At 41.3% G+C, this 17,068-nt stretch overlaps 1 protein-coding gene across 1 annotated transcript in view; it reads right to left on the reverse strand.

Annotated features, from left to right (window-relative positions):
- Positions 1-6,094, reverse strand: part of trabd2a (TraB domain containing 2A) — a 35,693-nt gene extending 29,599 nt beyond the window's left edge. The window contains exons 1-2 of the mRNA XM_084693798.1: positions 4,918-6,094; positions 3,801-4,361 (exon numbers count right to left, since the gene is read on the reverse strand). Of these exons, the coding sequence (XP_084549924.1) occupies positions 3,801-4,361; positions 4,918-5,019 (663 nt within the window). The 5' untranslated portion in view covers positions 5,020-6,094. The remainder of the gene's footprint in view (positions 1-3,800; positions 4,362-4,917) is intronic.
- Between the last annotated feature and the right edge of the window lie 10,974 nt (positions 6,095-17,068).

The following is a 17,068-nucleotide window of genomic DNA, read 5'->3' on the forward strand; positions in this document are numbered from 1 at the left end:
AGTTGCGGATTTAACATTCGGTATAATTTCCTTTCAGATTCTTTGAGTATGTTTAACAGATGGTTTAGGCCCGATCTAATTTATATAACAAACGGCTTAACAGTATACGAGTCAGAGCGATGGTCCTCCGATTCAAACAATGGAAATGGAACGTTTTCTACTGGTCTTGATTGTTTTAATTGTCACGGTTACTTGTGTGTTAATCCATTCACAATTTATGTGTATCTGCCAATGACGACTCAATACTCCTGTACTTGCTGCTAGCCATTACATATGGTAATGGTGATTGACTGTAGGCTGGTGCTAATGAAGGCCTGGGGCAACTCTATTCTCCCAGTAGCACAGCCCTGGGACAATACATTGAATGACAGGCCTTATAGAAATTGAAATTGAGTGTTAATTACTTACATGTTTCTACACTAGGAGGGCTTATGGTGACAGCAATAGCCCTCAGTATGAGAGTAGGGTTGCGACTTTCACTAAATTGTGAAACCTTGGAATACCACACGGAAAACGATTTGATGTGTATTAGACTGTTGAAACAAACTGAGATAGCAACAGGCCTATCTATAATTACATCTGGACTTGTATTTGGTGCTGGCTTTTTATCATGCTTCTTTGAGTTACTGCACTTTATTCTGGCAGTAATCATACTCGTGATCATGAACTAACAATATTTAGGTGAACTTCTGTCACACGTTGCGGCACCCAAAAAAATGCTACTCTTGATGTGAGGGATGGCGGCTTTTATCGAAGTGAAACTTTATTCTCGTGTCAAATTTATTTTAGCAACTACTCACATGAAATAATGTCACAGCTTTTGGTGATTTAATGATTACGCTTTTAAAACGAATTTGTCTAAACCTTTAAAGATATCCAAAAGTAGCTAAATTCGGACCTTCTGGAGCTTTTGGCAGGATCAAGGAAAGATCTAAAACATCACTGGTGCCCTGACATGTAGTGTATTTCCGCTAACTACAAACAGCCAAGCTTGTTCAATCCCCTATCCTTGTGTTTACTACGTCTGACTCTAAGCACTGGTCTCTCAAGTAGGCCCTCCGCCAGGTTCCCTGGCCTCCGCACGTTTTCATGACCTGGTGTTAAAACAGAGACAAGCTATTAAATCCCCATTTGAGCTACACAAGCTTGTGTTACACAACCCAGAAAAGCCTACGGCGCTATTCGAGAGCAGCCCGTATAACACACATTTTCAAGGTTCAGCCTTGTACGCAGTGACGGAAAAAAACGGCTTTGGCAAGTGGGGAACTATCATCAGCTTCCACGCATGTTCCTATTCAAATTTACGGAGGTAGAAATCAACCCAGAATGCTATGCAACCCACTGCTGTAAATGGGAGAACATTTGAGATGTTAATAGGCTGCAGCTTCATCCTTGGTGTACCCTGACATCCATCTGGACAGAATACACCTGCGGAATGTGTGACATCTAATATCTGGCTGTTTGGTCAACACAACTAAGGAAACCAGGCACCTCCATGTGAAATGTATCCAATTCTGAAGGGGAGCTGTGAAGACATGCTCTTCAGTCCGTAAGGCAATACTGCAGGATATCGGTACGGTACGATGGGACTGTGTCACTCATCACTTTCCTCTTAGAGTGATATACTGTTTTTTTTTTCCCCATGTACAATCATGAAATAGTTTTAAAATGCGCACTGCCTGGGATCATCAGCTCAATTTCTTTAGAAAGCAAATTTCATCCCGAAAAGTACAACCTATATTACAAACAGAACAAGAGCGCAAACTACCAAGAAAAAAAGAATCCTTTCACATTTAGGAAAATATTCTGGAATCTTCCTAATCAGGAGGGGGATGGCATGTTAGTCTTTGTTCCATTCTGAGTTGAAACATCGCTCATTAAGATCTAATCTGATTACCAAGTGGTTCAGACAGATTTTCCGCTGTGGGCAAACTCAACAAATCAATGGCAGCTTGCCCAAATAGTGCCCAGCAGGGAAAATAAGGAAATCTATTGTATTCACAAAGCAGTGGAACTTGCATAACTATTACACTTGATTTAACAACAAGTATGCATATAAATAGATAATACAGTGGTCCTTTCTGAATGACATAGGAAAGAACATAGGTAAGGAGGAGATAATCTGTTTTTTTTTCATGTGTTTTACCCTGTATCGGGTATTACTTTATTCTTCTGATGCTGTAAAATAATCAAAAATTATCTTGATTCATTTCAAAAAGTGCAGCATGTTCAAGCTGGTTTTGTGAAACTGCAAATCAAATTATTCTACAATCGACAATGGAAGTGCCCTTGCTGTGGATAGGGAATATCACAATGAAGCTAAAATCACTGATGCTATAAAAAGTTGCACACTTGGTTTCATGGAGGTTAATGCAAAGGTATGGTTGGTTTTTGGCCTTTAATAAATAACTTTCTCAGAACTGAACTCCCTACTGGTAGGGAGAGGCCACAACATTCTAATTTTCCAAGCACATTTAGACTTAATACTTTTCCATCAAATCAAAATGTATTTGTACGGCCCTTTTTACAAGCAATGTCACAGAGGGCTTCACATACGCCTATAGAACTGCCCGTGACCCTGTTGTCACAAAGGTCTGTTTTGATCATGTGTGTGTCAGGGCATTCATTTCAAAATGTTATAGAATTATTAATAGTAAGAGAACAGATCATTAGAAATATAGGTCAGTAAGTTCCCCCTTCATCTAATATTATTATGTAAAATATGGAGAGGAGTGTGAAAAAACAGCAAAGTAATAAGTGACTAAGGAGAGGACAAGTCTTGAAACCCATATCCAGTTTGTTCTTGAACGGCACTGTCTTACCTAGCCTGCCTTCAATTCAGTCATAGATGTACACTGAGACAAGCATTCATCATTTTCTCCATGGACCATTACTCCCAGTGACGGGGAAAGAGAAAACATCACTTTCAATAGCAGGCTATTTTGCTGAAGTGTGGAATGTCTATTCAGTTCCAGAGTAGACAGACCGAAAGGACAGTTCTTCATAAGTCCATTGTTGTCTAAAACCAGATCACTTAGTGTAATGTGCCAGCTGGGCTCACTCTTCAGAAGTTCTGAACACGGTGTTAAAGACCAGTCATGCTTACTTAAAAGGCAAAAGCAAACGTGGAAATTAAATGACCTTCGTTGTCAGAAAAAGAGTTGGCTTTGCACTGAGAGGAGATCTCTCATCTCATCATGCTCTAGTCTACACAGTAGGCCAGATGCCACTGAAAATGTCCTTTTTCTACTGGCTCTATTAATCCTTTAAAAGTGAAAAACAAATGGCCGTAACATTGTGCATTGGAGTTTATGGACTTCAACTGCGAAAACCTGATTTAAAATAACATTGCTTTGGCTTCTGGGTGTTAAGTAAAATTGCCATGTGTAATCCCCTTAGTTCCGAATGAGTATTAGCAGAAATTCCACAATACTCAACATGATTTCATAGCAACTGTGTGCTTTGAAGGACACACATAATTGCAGGGGTCAAATTGGCTGACACACACCCTTGGTTAAACAAGTTTTTTTCTTTTTTTTTCTGTAGAATTCAGACGAAAACCATTAGGTTGAACTTTTTTCTTAATAACGGAAGACACTCGCACAGCAGACTATTTGTTCAGCTGATCTTAGACCACACCTACCTGAGTGTGGTGAAAGAACCATGGAGCCCTTTCTTTACAGTCAACCATTCTTGGTCTTAAAAAAAAAATGGTCACATTTCCCCCCCTAAGAAGCCTTTTTAAAGGCTAAACTCAGAACGCTTGTAAAAAAAAAAAAATATCAAACTTCACAACTCACCTGAGAGAAGTTGAGTCCGTTCAGAGGATGGCATTGTTCCTCCACCTTCTCCACGGCGCCCGTCCTCTTCCTCATCCGCTCCGCCTCTTGTGCCAGGTACAGGTCTAGAACAGGCACACCCCGCGTCTTGATGTCCGCCTCCGTGAGCGAGTTCACCATCAGCATCACCCACACCGGCCTCTTTCTCTCCCAGTTCCCAGCAATGGCGTTGAACAGGTAGTCTGCGTAAAGGCCCTTCCCTCGCTGGTCAGGGGTCATCCATGATGGCATCATGAGCTTCACATACTCCAGGTGCCTCTTGAGCCTCCGGTAGATGTCCCTGGGCAGCACATCCTGCAGGTTCTCCCCTTGTGGGAGTAGCTGACAGCTGGTTAACGCTGAGATGGTGTATGGGTCTGTCAGGTCCAACTCAAAGTACACAATGCTGCTCTGCTGGAAGGCTTGCTTGGAGTTCTCCGGGATGAAGTCCCAGACTCTTGTGTAGGGAACATGAATGGTGCCATAGAAGTAGGACGGAGGGTCCCTTTTTATAGTCCATAGGAAGGAGTTTAAATCACTTTGCTGCAAATGAAACAATATAAGTGCAATTGTTTTCAAGACTGTAGGCAAGATGGGGGATTTAATGCAATGCATATTTGTGAGAAATAAAAGCAGGGTATTATATAATATGCATTTTGTAATTCATCTTATAGATCAAGTCTATGAATATTATACCAAGTAAAGGTAGTCCGTCTTTGACCAAAACACCACACTTCTATTCAGGAAGCTGTTGAGCCAATTAATGCCAGCGCTTTAAGACTGATTATATATTATTAATAGGGCACTTAAAGATAGGAGACATTGGAGGCAATACACATCTAAATTGCACGATCTACAGTGTGTGACCAACTTACAATTTGTTTAGGAAAAAAACTCATATTTGTATGATTGATAATTATGACGCACAATAAAATACATGTTTAAATGTAGGCTACATTACAGCGGTTCCTTTACATTTTCCATTTTAAATGTATGCGGTAGCCTGTCTGTCAAGTAGCCTATGGATGGTATTTTTTTAAGGTATTTTTTTGTATCTAATACCTTAAGTGAATAATACATACTTACTACAACTACTTACTTTTCTATTAAGCTCACAGATAGAGGATTCCTTGAGGCTCCATTGGTCAGCTTTCACCAGCAATAGGAACGCTTGAATTAATGCGCCCCAAGTGACCAGCATCGTAGCAAAAACGTTCACGGTATTTTCACAACGTGTTGCAGGGTACTCAAATCCAAATCCACGGGGGCTATGTTATTTGCCTAATTTCCATTCAATGAAATTACTTAAAACACACCGGCATGTACCCGCCATACTAGTGGACAAAGTCATGTTGGCGCGAGGCTGCGTTTAACTTGAAAATGCTGTTTCGCATGGGTGAATGTCCTGGAAGTTTACTTTGGTAAGAATATAGCACTGTCACATACTCGTCCTTCTGGTGACACTGGACATTTCCCCTTTACAATGTGCTTTCATGACACGTGAGAAGGCACTACATCAACATAAATCCGATTGTTTGAAACTTGTAAAAGATTCTAGATCTTTCAAAAGTTGTAGATGCCCGCGCGGGCAACAGGTTATTCGTGCGGCCGCAAAGAAATGCAGTGGAGAGGTGATCGTGTGTCGGTGTTTGACTATATTCCCCCTCTTGTCCGCAAATGGATATATTACCATCGCTGATAGAAATGTAGAATAGGATGCATTATCTTCATAAAAAGTAGACCTCGGTCCAAAGATGTCCAAAAACATGTACCAACACTTCCAGATGACGTTTTCTCATCAAGTCCTTTCAGTTTTAACAACTCCGGTCGTAGTTCAGAACTCTCTCACGATGTTGTTTGAGTGCGTGAGCATCTCTGTCAGACAAGCATGGCCACAACCTACATTGGCCCCCTCCACCCCCTCCCCCTGCGCACTCTCACACTGTGCAATAATCTGATTAAGGATCTGCATATCGTCCCCCGTGGATCATAGCGGGTGGATCACACATTTAGGCTACTTCAACTGGTAGATTTTCCAGAATTAAGTGTGTTTTTGAGAATATGCGAAATTGAACAGAATCATCATGCTTGAGGTCACGTGTTTAACGGAGCCATCGACACTTAAGAGTACTACCCAGTGGAAGCATTTGTTAACGGTCTGATTTTATAGAAAAAAAGGTGATGGTTTCAAGCATGTTAATGTAAGGAACAATTATATCATAAAGTAAACTATACTTAACACATTGTTGTTAACATTTTCCGAGGGAAAGTTGAAATTGGATTGTGCCATGGTAGAATGCTACAAACTAGTTAGCCCATAGTCTACTCAAAATTACCAAGACAATCGAGGCCTATTGTAGTAGATACGTGTCTACCTTAGAGGGAAACGTTCACAGGAGACAGCTAAAACAAGTGAATGCATACTCAGACGTCTGTGCAAATAAATTGAGTTGTTTAAATAGTCTGACGGTAAATAAATCGTACACGTCTAAATCAATGGCCCTGATACCTCTTATCAATAGATACGAGGCATTGGAATTGTCAGGAGGAATTATGTTAAGATAGTATCAGCAGATTTTTTTAAATAATCCCAAACGTGTAATTGAATAGATTACTTGGAGTTGATCTAAATGAACCCATCCACATGAAAATTGCCATGGGCTCGCTTCATACATATAACCTCAGCAGTTTTTGTTTTTAATGCTACAACACTCCACCACAGCCCACAATTTAAAATGATCTTTTAAGGATTTAGTTTGGTACAGTAAACTGCAAAAATCCTAAGTGTTTTATCTCCCAATTTTCTATAGGAGCACCATCTAGTGGTTGCAAACCTACCATTAATGTCAATGCATAGCTTGAACAGTGTACCTACTTTACTAATAAAAGTATTTCCCATACTCCCACTACGTGAGAGTTGGGATCCATTTTTGAATAGTAGACTAGTTTGCTGGCAGAGTTATTGTACCATTGGAACTGTGAATGTAAAACCTATTATCACTTTTCGTTCTGTTGTAATGTGAGAAATATTGTGTGTTTTTTTTTGTCATTGTTCCTTGGACAAACGCTTGAGAGATTTGTCTAATTATGTGAACTTGAAACTGTCATTCCGATAGTAGACAACACGAATAGTAGAGTGATTTTTCCATGTGTTCCACAGAATACAGTGAAAAAACTCACTAACAAACTAATAATACAGAAAATACTATACTATAACCTGGTGTTATCATTATCCCACATATTCTACATAGAACTAAAAATCCCAAAAGTTTAAGTGCACCTACTTCTCATGCTGTCATGTGTTTATCCAACATTAATGTTCTGTGATAAGAGGCTCTTAGAAGTGGATGTGTGGTCTGGCATGCCAGCTACAAGGCTGTTTTTCCATCTGGGTACACTGATCTTAGGAGAAACAAACAGGAAACAAGAGTGAATTCAATTGTTTGTTAGACAGATGCAGTGATGTAGGATAATGGAATATGTTCCAAACAACATAACAAGGTAATAGTAAAAATGTAAGACAGACTTTTAAAGAAAGGGAGGTACATAGTTGTAATGTCTGTCAAGCAGAATCGTTTACATTTGATACAAACATTTTTACACTATAATGGGAAGAATGATACTAAAAAGTAAAGCTGAAATGGAATTTAAAAACGTGTTTTGGTTTTTCAATGTAGTTTGTAGAGCAAATCAGATAATAAAATGGGGATGGATCACTCAAGTGTGTGCGTGTGTTTGTGTGTGTGTGTGTGTGTGTGCCAATTGCATGATCAATAAAGGTTTCTTGTTTTTTTCTTTCAAGCACAGTAAATACATTTTCTGCTAATTATCTGGAGGATATTGTGTTGATCAAGGTAACCATGGAATTCATAAAATACAAATCCCCGCAGGGACATTTGATATTGTATTAATCAAAGTCTTTTGATCAAACTGTCTGCAACTAGCAGAACTTTAAAGATTGAAGACATTGGGAGGAACTGTGAGAAATGTCAGTGAACAAGATGCAATTGAGATATAACAGTTCAAGTTTCCTGCTGACAGATTTTATAAGTATTAAAAGAGACAGAGCGAAGAAAAAAAAGAGGGTGATTCTGGGTTTAAACAGAAATAGAACACTTGTGTACTTTGAGCTGGTGTCAGCGCATGACCCCTTGAGGTGTTCTCAGTCTGGGCATGTGAGATGACCAGTCACAGCCTCTCAGCACACCAAGGGTTCTAATTACTTTTCCCTGACTCAGTGTGTAAAAGAGAACCAGTGTTTGCTAAGGATACCGCACTGTCCCCGAATGCTCTGTTTCTGATTAAAAAATCTTATTTAGGATCCCTAGCTGAGTTATAGAAGTGAGGATGTGAGGGTTCTTTTTATGAGGACTGTTTTATGAGTTATGCTTCACTGCTGCGTTTGTAGATGCAAACTGAGAAAACACACACACACACACACACACTCCAATACTGTTTGCTCAAACTGGCAATGAGGTTGCCCGATTTGTCATCTCTCAAACCTAGAATATCTTATGACATGACCATAAGGAAAGCATCGCATTTTGTCTTATAGGCTAGTTTTTACCTCCTAGACTGATGTCTTGAAATGGTACGATGAAAGTTGAACCAGTATTGAAATTCCTTCCTTTCTTTGGTCCCAGGACTGACAGAAATCCCAGGTAAAAAATAGACCTTGAACTCTATAAAACATAAGCAAATAGAGAAATCGAAGTCGCATAAAAACATTTAAATTGGGGTAAGATTTCAAAATTGTCATGAGCCAGATGGGACAAACTAAATCTGTTGGAATTGGAAACAGATGTCTTGCATATATAGCTGTTTCCTTAAAGTATAAATATATGTATATAAAAGCATATATATGGCATTTAGCATCAAAATAGATTGTTCTCATTTTTATGTCTTAAATGCAAAAATTCAAGTACAGCATCATTTCACATACATTCTTCTAATACATACTGAAGTCATTATTTAATCTTGTTTATTCCTCCTCTTTCAACAATGACAGTATCATACACACGCTAATAAAGCAAATACTGGGATTGCTGTACAAAATTGTATAAAATCTTATCATCAGATTATCTTATCATCATAAAACCTCTTTTTGTTTTTGTAAAACAGCAATTGCTTGTCTTTTTTGTGGTCATTTCCATGGCGGATTTATTTGAACTGGACGGTTGTGTCAGTGAGCATATTATGAGACTAGTCTTTCACCTGCTAGTTAATCTCTTTGTTGATATTAACATGTTGACCCTGACCAGAGAGCAGGGCCACTGAGAGGGTTTGATGAAAATATACACAGCCATTACTTACGGCAGAACCCACAAACAAAATAAATAATGTCATGATAATGACTATGATGAAAACTTTGCTATATGAGTATATTTGCTTAAGGGCAGGAGTAATGTGATAATGTTAGGTCACATGCAGAATTTCTTGTTTTGGGAAGCTAATTGTACCATCCATTTAGTGTAATAACTAATATCCTTTAGCTGTAGAACTATTTAATGAGTTATGACTTAACAATAGGGGGGATGTGACAAGTCTGGGTGTCATTGTGTCTTGGTTAAGCGCAGTTTGCCCTTCATCCAACAGAGGGAGACACTTTCTCTCAGAAAGTGTGAGCTCTGAGCTCAGTATCAGGATTTTTTTTGATAGTGCTTACTAAAGCCTAGAGGTAGGTATGCACCTGTTGGAGGAAGACATTCTACAGTCATGTTTCCTATTCAAATGAATTGTATTCCAATCATGATATTCTCAGATGACTTATGTTCCTTTGTGACACACAACTGTTATCCAGGCATGTAGGCCTTTTTATGAAGTTGAACAGAACATGCTGAATTCCAGTGCGATATTCCCCATCCGCCCCTCGTAGCGTTCCCATATTCAGCAGGAGTCCATTCGACCTGACCGAGCTGTCTGAGCATGAAAGCCGTCCAGTGGGAGATGACATGCATTAGCGAGACCACCCAACGTTCCACTCTGCGCTCGTTCTCCGCGGCTCCTACCTACCTAGACGTCAGGAAAACGGTTTCCTTTGAGAACCCCCCCCCCCCCTCCCCCCTTTGCCTCCCCAGTAGTTCCCTGAGAGCTCTGACAAGCCTGCCGCGGCCACTCTTAAACAAACACCTGCGGTCGTACCTCGACATCCCCCCCTTTATCATTTCCCTCCCTCGGCCCCCAGATACTCTCCCAAACGTCTCCTTTCCTTACCCCCTCTATATACACCCCTGGGCAGGTCCCATTGAGGGGCCCCTGGCTGCCCGCCACAGGCCCCCCCCCCCCCCTCCTCACCAGGCACAGGCTGCTAAACAGCCGGAAAGGGGCTAATGGTTCTCATGATCCCCACGAGCAATATTTGTACTGCTGTCTGAATCCACGGCCTCGTGTTTTAGGCCCTGTAGGGGAGCAAAATGGCCACCCATGCATGAGGTTGAACAAAGTCATCTGTATTTTGTTTTCCATTGCTCACTTTTGAGCAATGGGGAGAAGCATTTGACATGGTGCATTGAGGTTGACCTGACCTGATCTCTCCGTAAGATCTTTGAACCATGGGTGTGTAATTGTTTTAGCTTGGGGGATTTAATGGACGCTGTTGGGTATAACCCACTGCGCCTGTGCTCATCAACAGACTACAAGGTCACCTACTGTTATGCATAATTCTGTCACTTATAAAGATCGATACATATATTGGGCACTGTTCTCAAAACGTTCTCTTTTACTTTAGTACCTTAGTAATACATGGGTGCCCAACCTTTCAGAGAAAAACTGACGTGGTCGGTGGCAACGTAGTAAACAGAACTGTGAGAAACAAAGTTTTCATCGAGTGACAAAGCGGAGAAAGATGTTTTCTTCACCACCTTCAAAAGATGATCATGCAATTTATGTGTGTGTAATCCTTACATGTTTAAACAAATATTTCTGCTTGGCTGGAAACTGAAGAGTTCTCAGGTCTAACTCCCTGTGATTGTCAGGTTATAAACAAATGAACCATTTTGAAGCTGGCGCATTGCCCATAGGGTGTCACTCATGTGGAAGCAGGTCAATGGATCTTATTCAGCAGAACCGTCTTTATTGACAAATGGAAATGTGTACAGTGAGTTTGAACCCTGAGTCATGGCATATGGTTAGAGTTTTGGACTGTAGCTGTTTCACAATCCTCTACCGCAAAATTTGTCCAAGATTCCCAAATGTGTCTTTTGAAGGGGAATTTAAACGCAAGCTTTGAGTATTGGCAAACTTTAGTTCTCTATTGAACTCACAGAGGTTTAAATGGTAAATTAGGATTATATGGTACATTTTTCAGTATATTATCAGTTCAAATTGCAGTAGCAAATTTCCCATAATCTAAATGATCATTTTTAATTGCTATGCTATATTGCAGGAGGAAAGGTATAACCAAACTTTATGGCTCCTGAACACAGCAAACACCTATACAAGATTACTTTGCACAATTTTTCACAAACGACTGACAACAAACATGGGAAACCAATTATGCTGTGTCATGGTATGATGGATTGATACCTCATAGAATATGATAATGGGAAATAGTTCTTGTTTTTAATATGGAAGAATATCAATACTGTGGCAAACAAAATCCCATCTCAAGATTTGAGTCCGACACCAGTTATTTTCTATAGCATGAAAAAAGTTGCCATGGTAATATGGTTTACACCATGGATATTCTGTCTCATTAAAATCAATACTGTATGTTATTGGATTAACTACCACCAGTGAACCTGTGTTTTCCAATATTAACAAGCAAATAGTAAACATGTTGTGCACCAGGGATGTCGTTTCCCCCTTGGGTCGGGTCAGACAACAATTTAAATGTAAAAACAAAACTGCATTATTACTTTGATGTTTATACAGTCAAAGTCAAATGGTGACTCCCACCTATTAACGCCCCATTAACAACATAAACTGAATCATTTACAGAACCCTATGTAACCGCATCAATTATAACACGGTTTTATAAATATAGGCTATATGAATAGAATATGTATGAAACAGTTAGGTTAGCTAACTATTTACAATATAATGTTAGGTGGCAATTTGTTTGGACTATGTGAAGTCCATGTACAGAAACCATGAAACCTCCTGTTCAGTATACTGATAAATGACTGAATGTAGTACTGCAGGTTAGTCAATAACTATCTAACTCTAGCTAAATATGTAACAAGCCATTTTCACATTGATACTTCTTGATTGCCCCAATACTCGAGAAATGTTGGCCTTCTTCAAGTTCACGTGTCCTCTTACAACAGTCTCATTTTACATAGGGTTACATTTAGTCATTTAGCAGACACTCTTATCCAGAGCGACTTACAGTAAGTACAGGGACATTCCCCCCGAGGCAAGTAGGGTGAAGTGCCTTGGCCAAGGACACAATGGCATTTTGCACGGCAGAGAATAGATCCAGCAACCTTCTGATTACTAGCCCGACTCCCTCACCGCTCAGCCATCTGACTCCTATTTTATTTCATTTCCTCTCTTTCTGTGAACTGAAAAAGAAGAACTAAATGTATTTGTCTGATGAGGAAGATTGGAGCAGAAGGAACAAGCAATCTCCATCCCTGTTCTCCATCCCTGACCAGCTTGCCGACAGAAGCCTCTACTCAGGCTTTGACAAGAGAAAAACTATGCATCCGTGTTGACAATTTCCTGTCAGCTTCTCCCAGTACATCACTCTCTTACTTGGCAACTGTCTGCCAAAAATTCAACCAACATTAGCATTCTGCTTCATCTGCTCCTGGTTCTCCTGTCAGAACCCTCTCCCAGCCCTCACCTCCCTCCACCCCAGCCTTCTCTTTTGCTACTCAGTCAGCCCTCTTCCATGACTCCCCTCTGCATCTTCCCCCATGGCTGCACCAGAGTCACACAAGGACTCCAGGGACCAGAGTGTCTTTGTCAGCGTGTCGGACGGACGTTGAAAGGATCGAGCACGTGAACCCCAAACGGCACAACATCGGCAGCATACGTGGCTATTGCTTATACCGGGGAAATGAGGCCACTTGGACTCGAGGAGCGGTCCCTCTGTCTTGAACGCGAGTTCTGCCCCTTCTTCTTAGCCACAGGCCTGTGGCTGTTGAGAGCCCGCCTACTTCAATGATCGCAGTTCCCCTGGGGAGATGTGTCGCCTCTGTCCTGTCACACCGCGGTGGTTTACTGCGTGAGCTGGCATCATTAGAACTGTTGCTTTTCAAATGACATGTCGTGTTTTGGGCCCTTTTCCTTCGCCAGGTTCTTTTCTGCACTACTACCCCCACCATTGTACTAGCAGCCCTGTGGCAGATCAGCCCTTCAATCCCCACAGGCATTGTGCCATGTTAGGTATTCCAGCTGTTTCCATGGCTATGCAGCGTACCGAGTGTACCATGCACTGCGCCATGTTCTGCGGCCTGCCTCGCAGTGAATGAGGAGCACATTTTGTGTCGTTAATGGCGTCTCTGCCACAGGTTGCCACACAGGTATTTCATACAGGTTGGTATAGGCAATACCTGCTGTATAAATGTGATGCTCCAGTGTTAGTTTGGTCTTTCTGCTTTCTGCCGTGACTTGAGGCATGAGGAAATCTTGCACCCAGAAGCCTGTTTCCTGCTTCTCATGTTTGAAGGATTTCATCCACACGCATTGACCAGTAACACTTACAGTCTCTACTTGAGTGGGACTGGAATATGACAGAAAATTGTGTTCTCTCTGTCTCCCTCTACAGGTCATTTTCTACTCTGCATGGTGGCCCAGCTGGGCAAAAACTCCAAGAACTGATCCTTCTCTCCTTCAGAAAGTCGTGGCTTAGCGGTGGATCTGTATCTGGCCTGCTATGTCCCTCCAGAAATATTGTGTTTGAATCTCACATGTCAGGTTACGGAATGCTGATATATTTCATCCATTTGCTGTACTGGCTGTGGAGGTCAGGTGCACCAGGAATTCCGATAGTCTTTCCCTAGTTTTTCAGCTCGTGCCTCCAGCCAAGCCTGGAGCTGTGTTTCAAGCCGGATAGTTCTTTAAATGCCTTTATTTTTGTGTTTGACATTTGTATTCCATCGTCTGCCTAAGCTATCTGGCTTTTGCGCTCCACCTTTACTTGAACACTTTTATAATAACTGTGAGTGACATGATGGTAAATAATAATATCGAGACTGGCATACCTGAGGCAAATCATTTCTGCGAGGCATTCGTAATGGGGTTTAATGCCGTTGTTTGTTGCCTAGGCAACGGAGCTGGAGTGCACATGCCAGGAGTGCGGTGGCCACCACGCCTCAGTGGTTGATTACTTCAAGACTGCCATGGTGAACCCCTCAGGTTGAAATAGAGTAGAATTCAACAGAATAGACAGTGACAGTGAGAATAGATAGTGTGTTATATATTATCTCTTCATGTGAAGCGTTTTGTTTTTTATTCAGGAAAAACTATTGTTGGAGTTTCCAGACCTGGTGTTCCGGAGTGTTCCAGCAGTTGTAATGCAGGGCTCAGTCAGTGAAGTACAGTCAGCACTAGGTGGCAAGCTGAGATAGGAGGCCCCTCCTTACAATTGTAGGATAGTTTTGTCCGTCAGAAGGGTTTTTGGGTCAAAAGAAAAAGTCTTGGAGTGGAATATCTTTCAGAATCACGGCAACGTGATGCTTCATTCAGCAATGCAGCAGTTCAGAAAAGAAGACAGAAAAAGCTGGAGACTCCATAATCCTATTTCCCAATATTGCCCATGAGCTTTCCGTAGTTTGTTCCCTTTTTCCGTGATTCGTCATGTGTGCGAGCTCCCTGTCTCTCTAATGGATGCTCGACCCCCTCTCTATGTTCCCGTTTTCTCCTCAAACCCCAGTTCACCCCTTCTACTACGAGAACAAGCCCTCCTCTCTGGCTTATGTTCTGAGGATTCTTCTTCTGTTTTCAGGTTTCGCGTTCTAAACTCTGGAAATACCCCCGATCCTCCCCACTACTCAGAGTTGTTTCCAACTTGTGACGCCTTCCTCTGAAACGAGTCATCAACATGATACAGCAGGACAGAGAGTGAGGCCCAGACCTCGGCCTTCTTCCCTACTCCTGGACATCCACACATATTAGCCTACGTGACCTATAATCAATACATTTGTACGCTAGAACACAATCCTCCACAGAGAGTTCCCACGAAACACTTTACACAAAGAGAGACAAACGGTACAGTTCAATTTGACGCGATATCTTGATACAGGGCAAGATCCCTGACGGTGAAACAACCACACGGTAACGCCTGTGTTATGCGTTAACCACGATAACCACGATAACCACGATAACCACGATAACCCATGTCTCCAGTGCAGGTGTTGATATCCTCCCAGACATCTGCAGATGATGTCAGAGGCTTTTCATGTGGTCTTTCGCTCATTTGATTTAATGCCCCCCCCCCCTCGGACAACCAACGACCATCCAATGAAAAGAGAGGCAGTCCAACAAAGAGCCAATGTGGTGTGGAGAAAGGGTGTAGTTGTACTGTGTCTTAAACACAGACTGTTTCTTGTCGTTAATGTCGAAAATTGATTGACTATGCACTGTAGGCTGATATGTAGGGGTGTCCAGAAGTAGGGAAGAAGGCTGAGGTCTATGTTTCATTATCTGTCTGTTTGCTGTTCGTTCTTAAACTGACCCAGAGAACGGCATCACAATGAGACAACAACCCATTTCTATGGAACCGAGTCGTGGGGAGAAGAGGGGTATGGCCAGAGTTTAGATGGAGAAACCTCTAAACAGGAGCCAGGGAAAGGAGCTAGTTTTCCTTTTTTTTATCCCTTTGGGAGGTAACCGTGTCTTCCAACGAAGGAGAAAGGGGAACAGAGAGAGCAGGTTAGAGAGATCTTGTGCACGGGCACGGGTACAAACTGTGGAACGATTGTGGGTTAATCTTGGGAAATAGTCATATGGAGGGAGGGGGAATTTCCACATGTTGACTTTGAATATGTTGTATGTATGAATATGCTTCTTTTGCATTCCTGTATCTACTGCTGCTTTGCTGAATAAACCATTAAGCTACCTTGATTTCTGAAAGATATTCCACTCCGAGTTTTCTCTTGACCCCAAAAACCTTCTGACGAACGATAATATCCCACAGTAACTCCAGTAATATGGTTAAACTGTGCACTGCTGGAGTATTCGTTCGGATAAGAAAGTAGCTGTGTATATGAGAAATATGGGAGTGATGTAGGAAGTTCAACGGTGATAGGTAAAAGACATAATAGTCAGATCCTTGTGTAGTCAAAAGCATCCTAGCATCAATTATATTTCCTCTCTCTATACACTGGTAATCAGCTGTGCATACGCACTACACACCCACACACGTGTGAAGACAAGCACACATCAAACAGAACCCACAATATCTCATGGCTCTAACCTTGGTTTGTTTGATTTGTCACTGCTATGGCATAGTTACGGTTCGCTAGCACAAGCACAAACAACGTCGCCGGGTTTGAATGTTTATGACAAAGGAGATCTATAAGGAATGTGTGACATGAAGTGAGAATAAATATGTGAGAGGCGTCACTATACGCGTAAGGATTCTTCTCACAGTAATATTTTACAATCTGGCTTATTTATATTATTATTATTAATATTTATCACCTTACACTCTCCATCTCCGAGATGTTCATACACAGGGGTCAGAGTTTACGTGCAGACATTACGCCTTCTCCTATCAAGTTTGCTTTTATAATCCCAACTTTTGCTTGGAAAGTGGCATGCTACTCTTTCAGATCCTGTTTTGTGTGTACGCCACAGTTATAATTGAGGCCCCAGACCTCCACAGGGAGCTGTCATCCTACTTCCAGGTCAGATCCACGATGCCGGAAATGTATGTTGTGAGAATAGTAACAGAACCCTGAAAAGACACAAATTGAATAGCCGCAATGTCGAAAGAAACAATTAGAAATGAGCAATTAGCGAATTGGTCTGAAAATGCCAGCTAATGTGTTCTTGTTTGGGGGTTGAAAAATGTGGTTACCCTATTCAAATTCCAAGTTACAAGCTTGCAAATATGTATTACAAGCTTGCACCTGTATTTTACAAAGCTTGGAAATAGTTCCTTTAGACATGAGTTTTCAAATAGTGTTTTTTTAGCTTTCAGAGTTCTGTCACTATTCTCACCTCAGAAAAGAAGAGGGGTTTCTTTAAATCAATTCTTTATAATTCCATTTCTTCATTTCAATCAACAGAACTCGCCTCTTCAACATACTAAGTTAAGAATTGTGTGAATATGTTTGCCATATGCAAAGACAGGATAA

This window comes from Hypomesus nipponensis, chromosome 27 (genome assembly GCF_054491055.1).
Source record: "Hypomesus nipponensis isolate SF chromosome 27, ASM5449105v1, whole genome shotgun sequence".
Taxonomy (NCBI): domain Eukaryota; kingdom Metazoa; phylum Chordata; class Actinopteri; order Osmeriformes; family Osmeridae; genus Hypomesus; species Hypomesus nipponensis.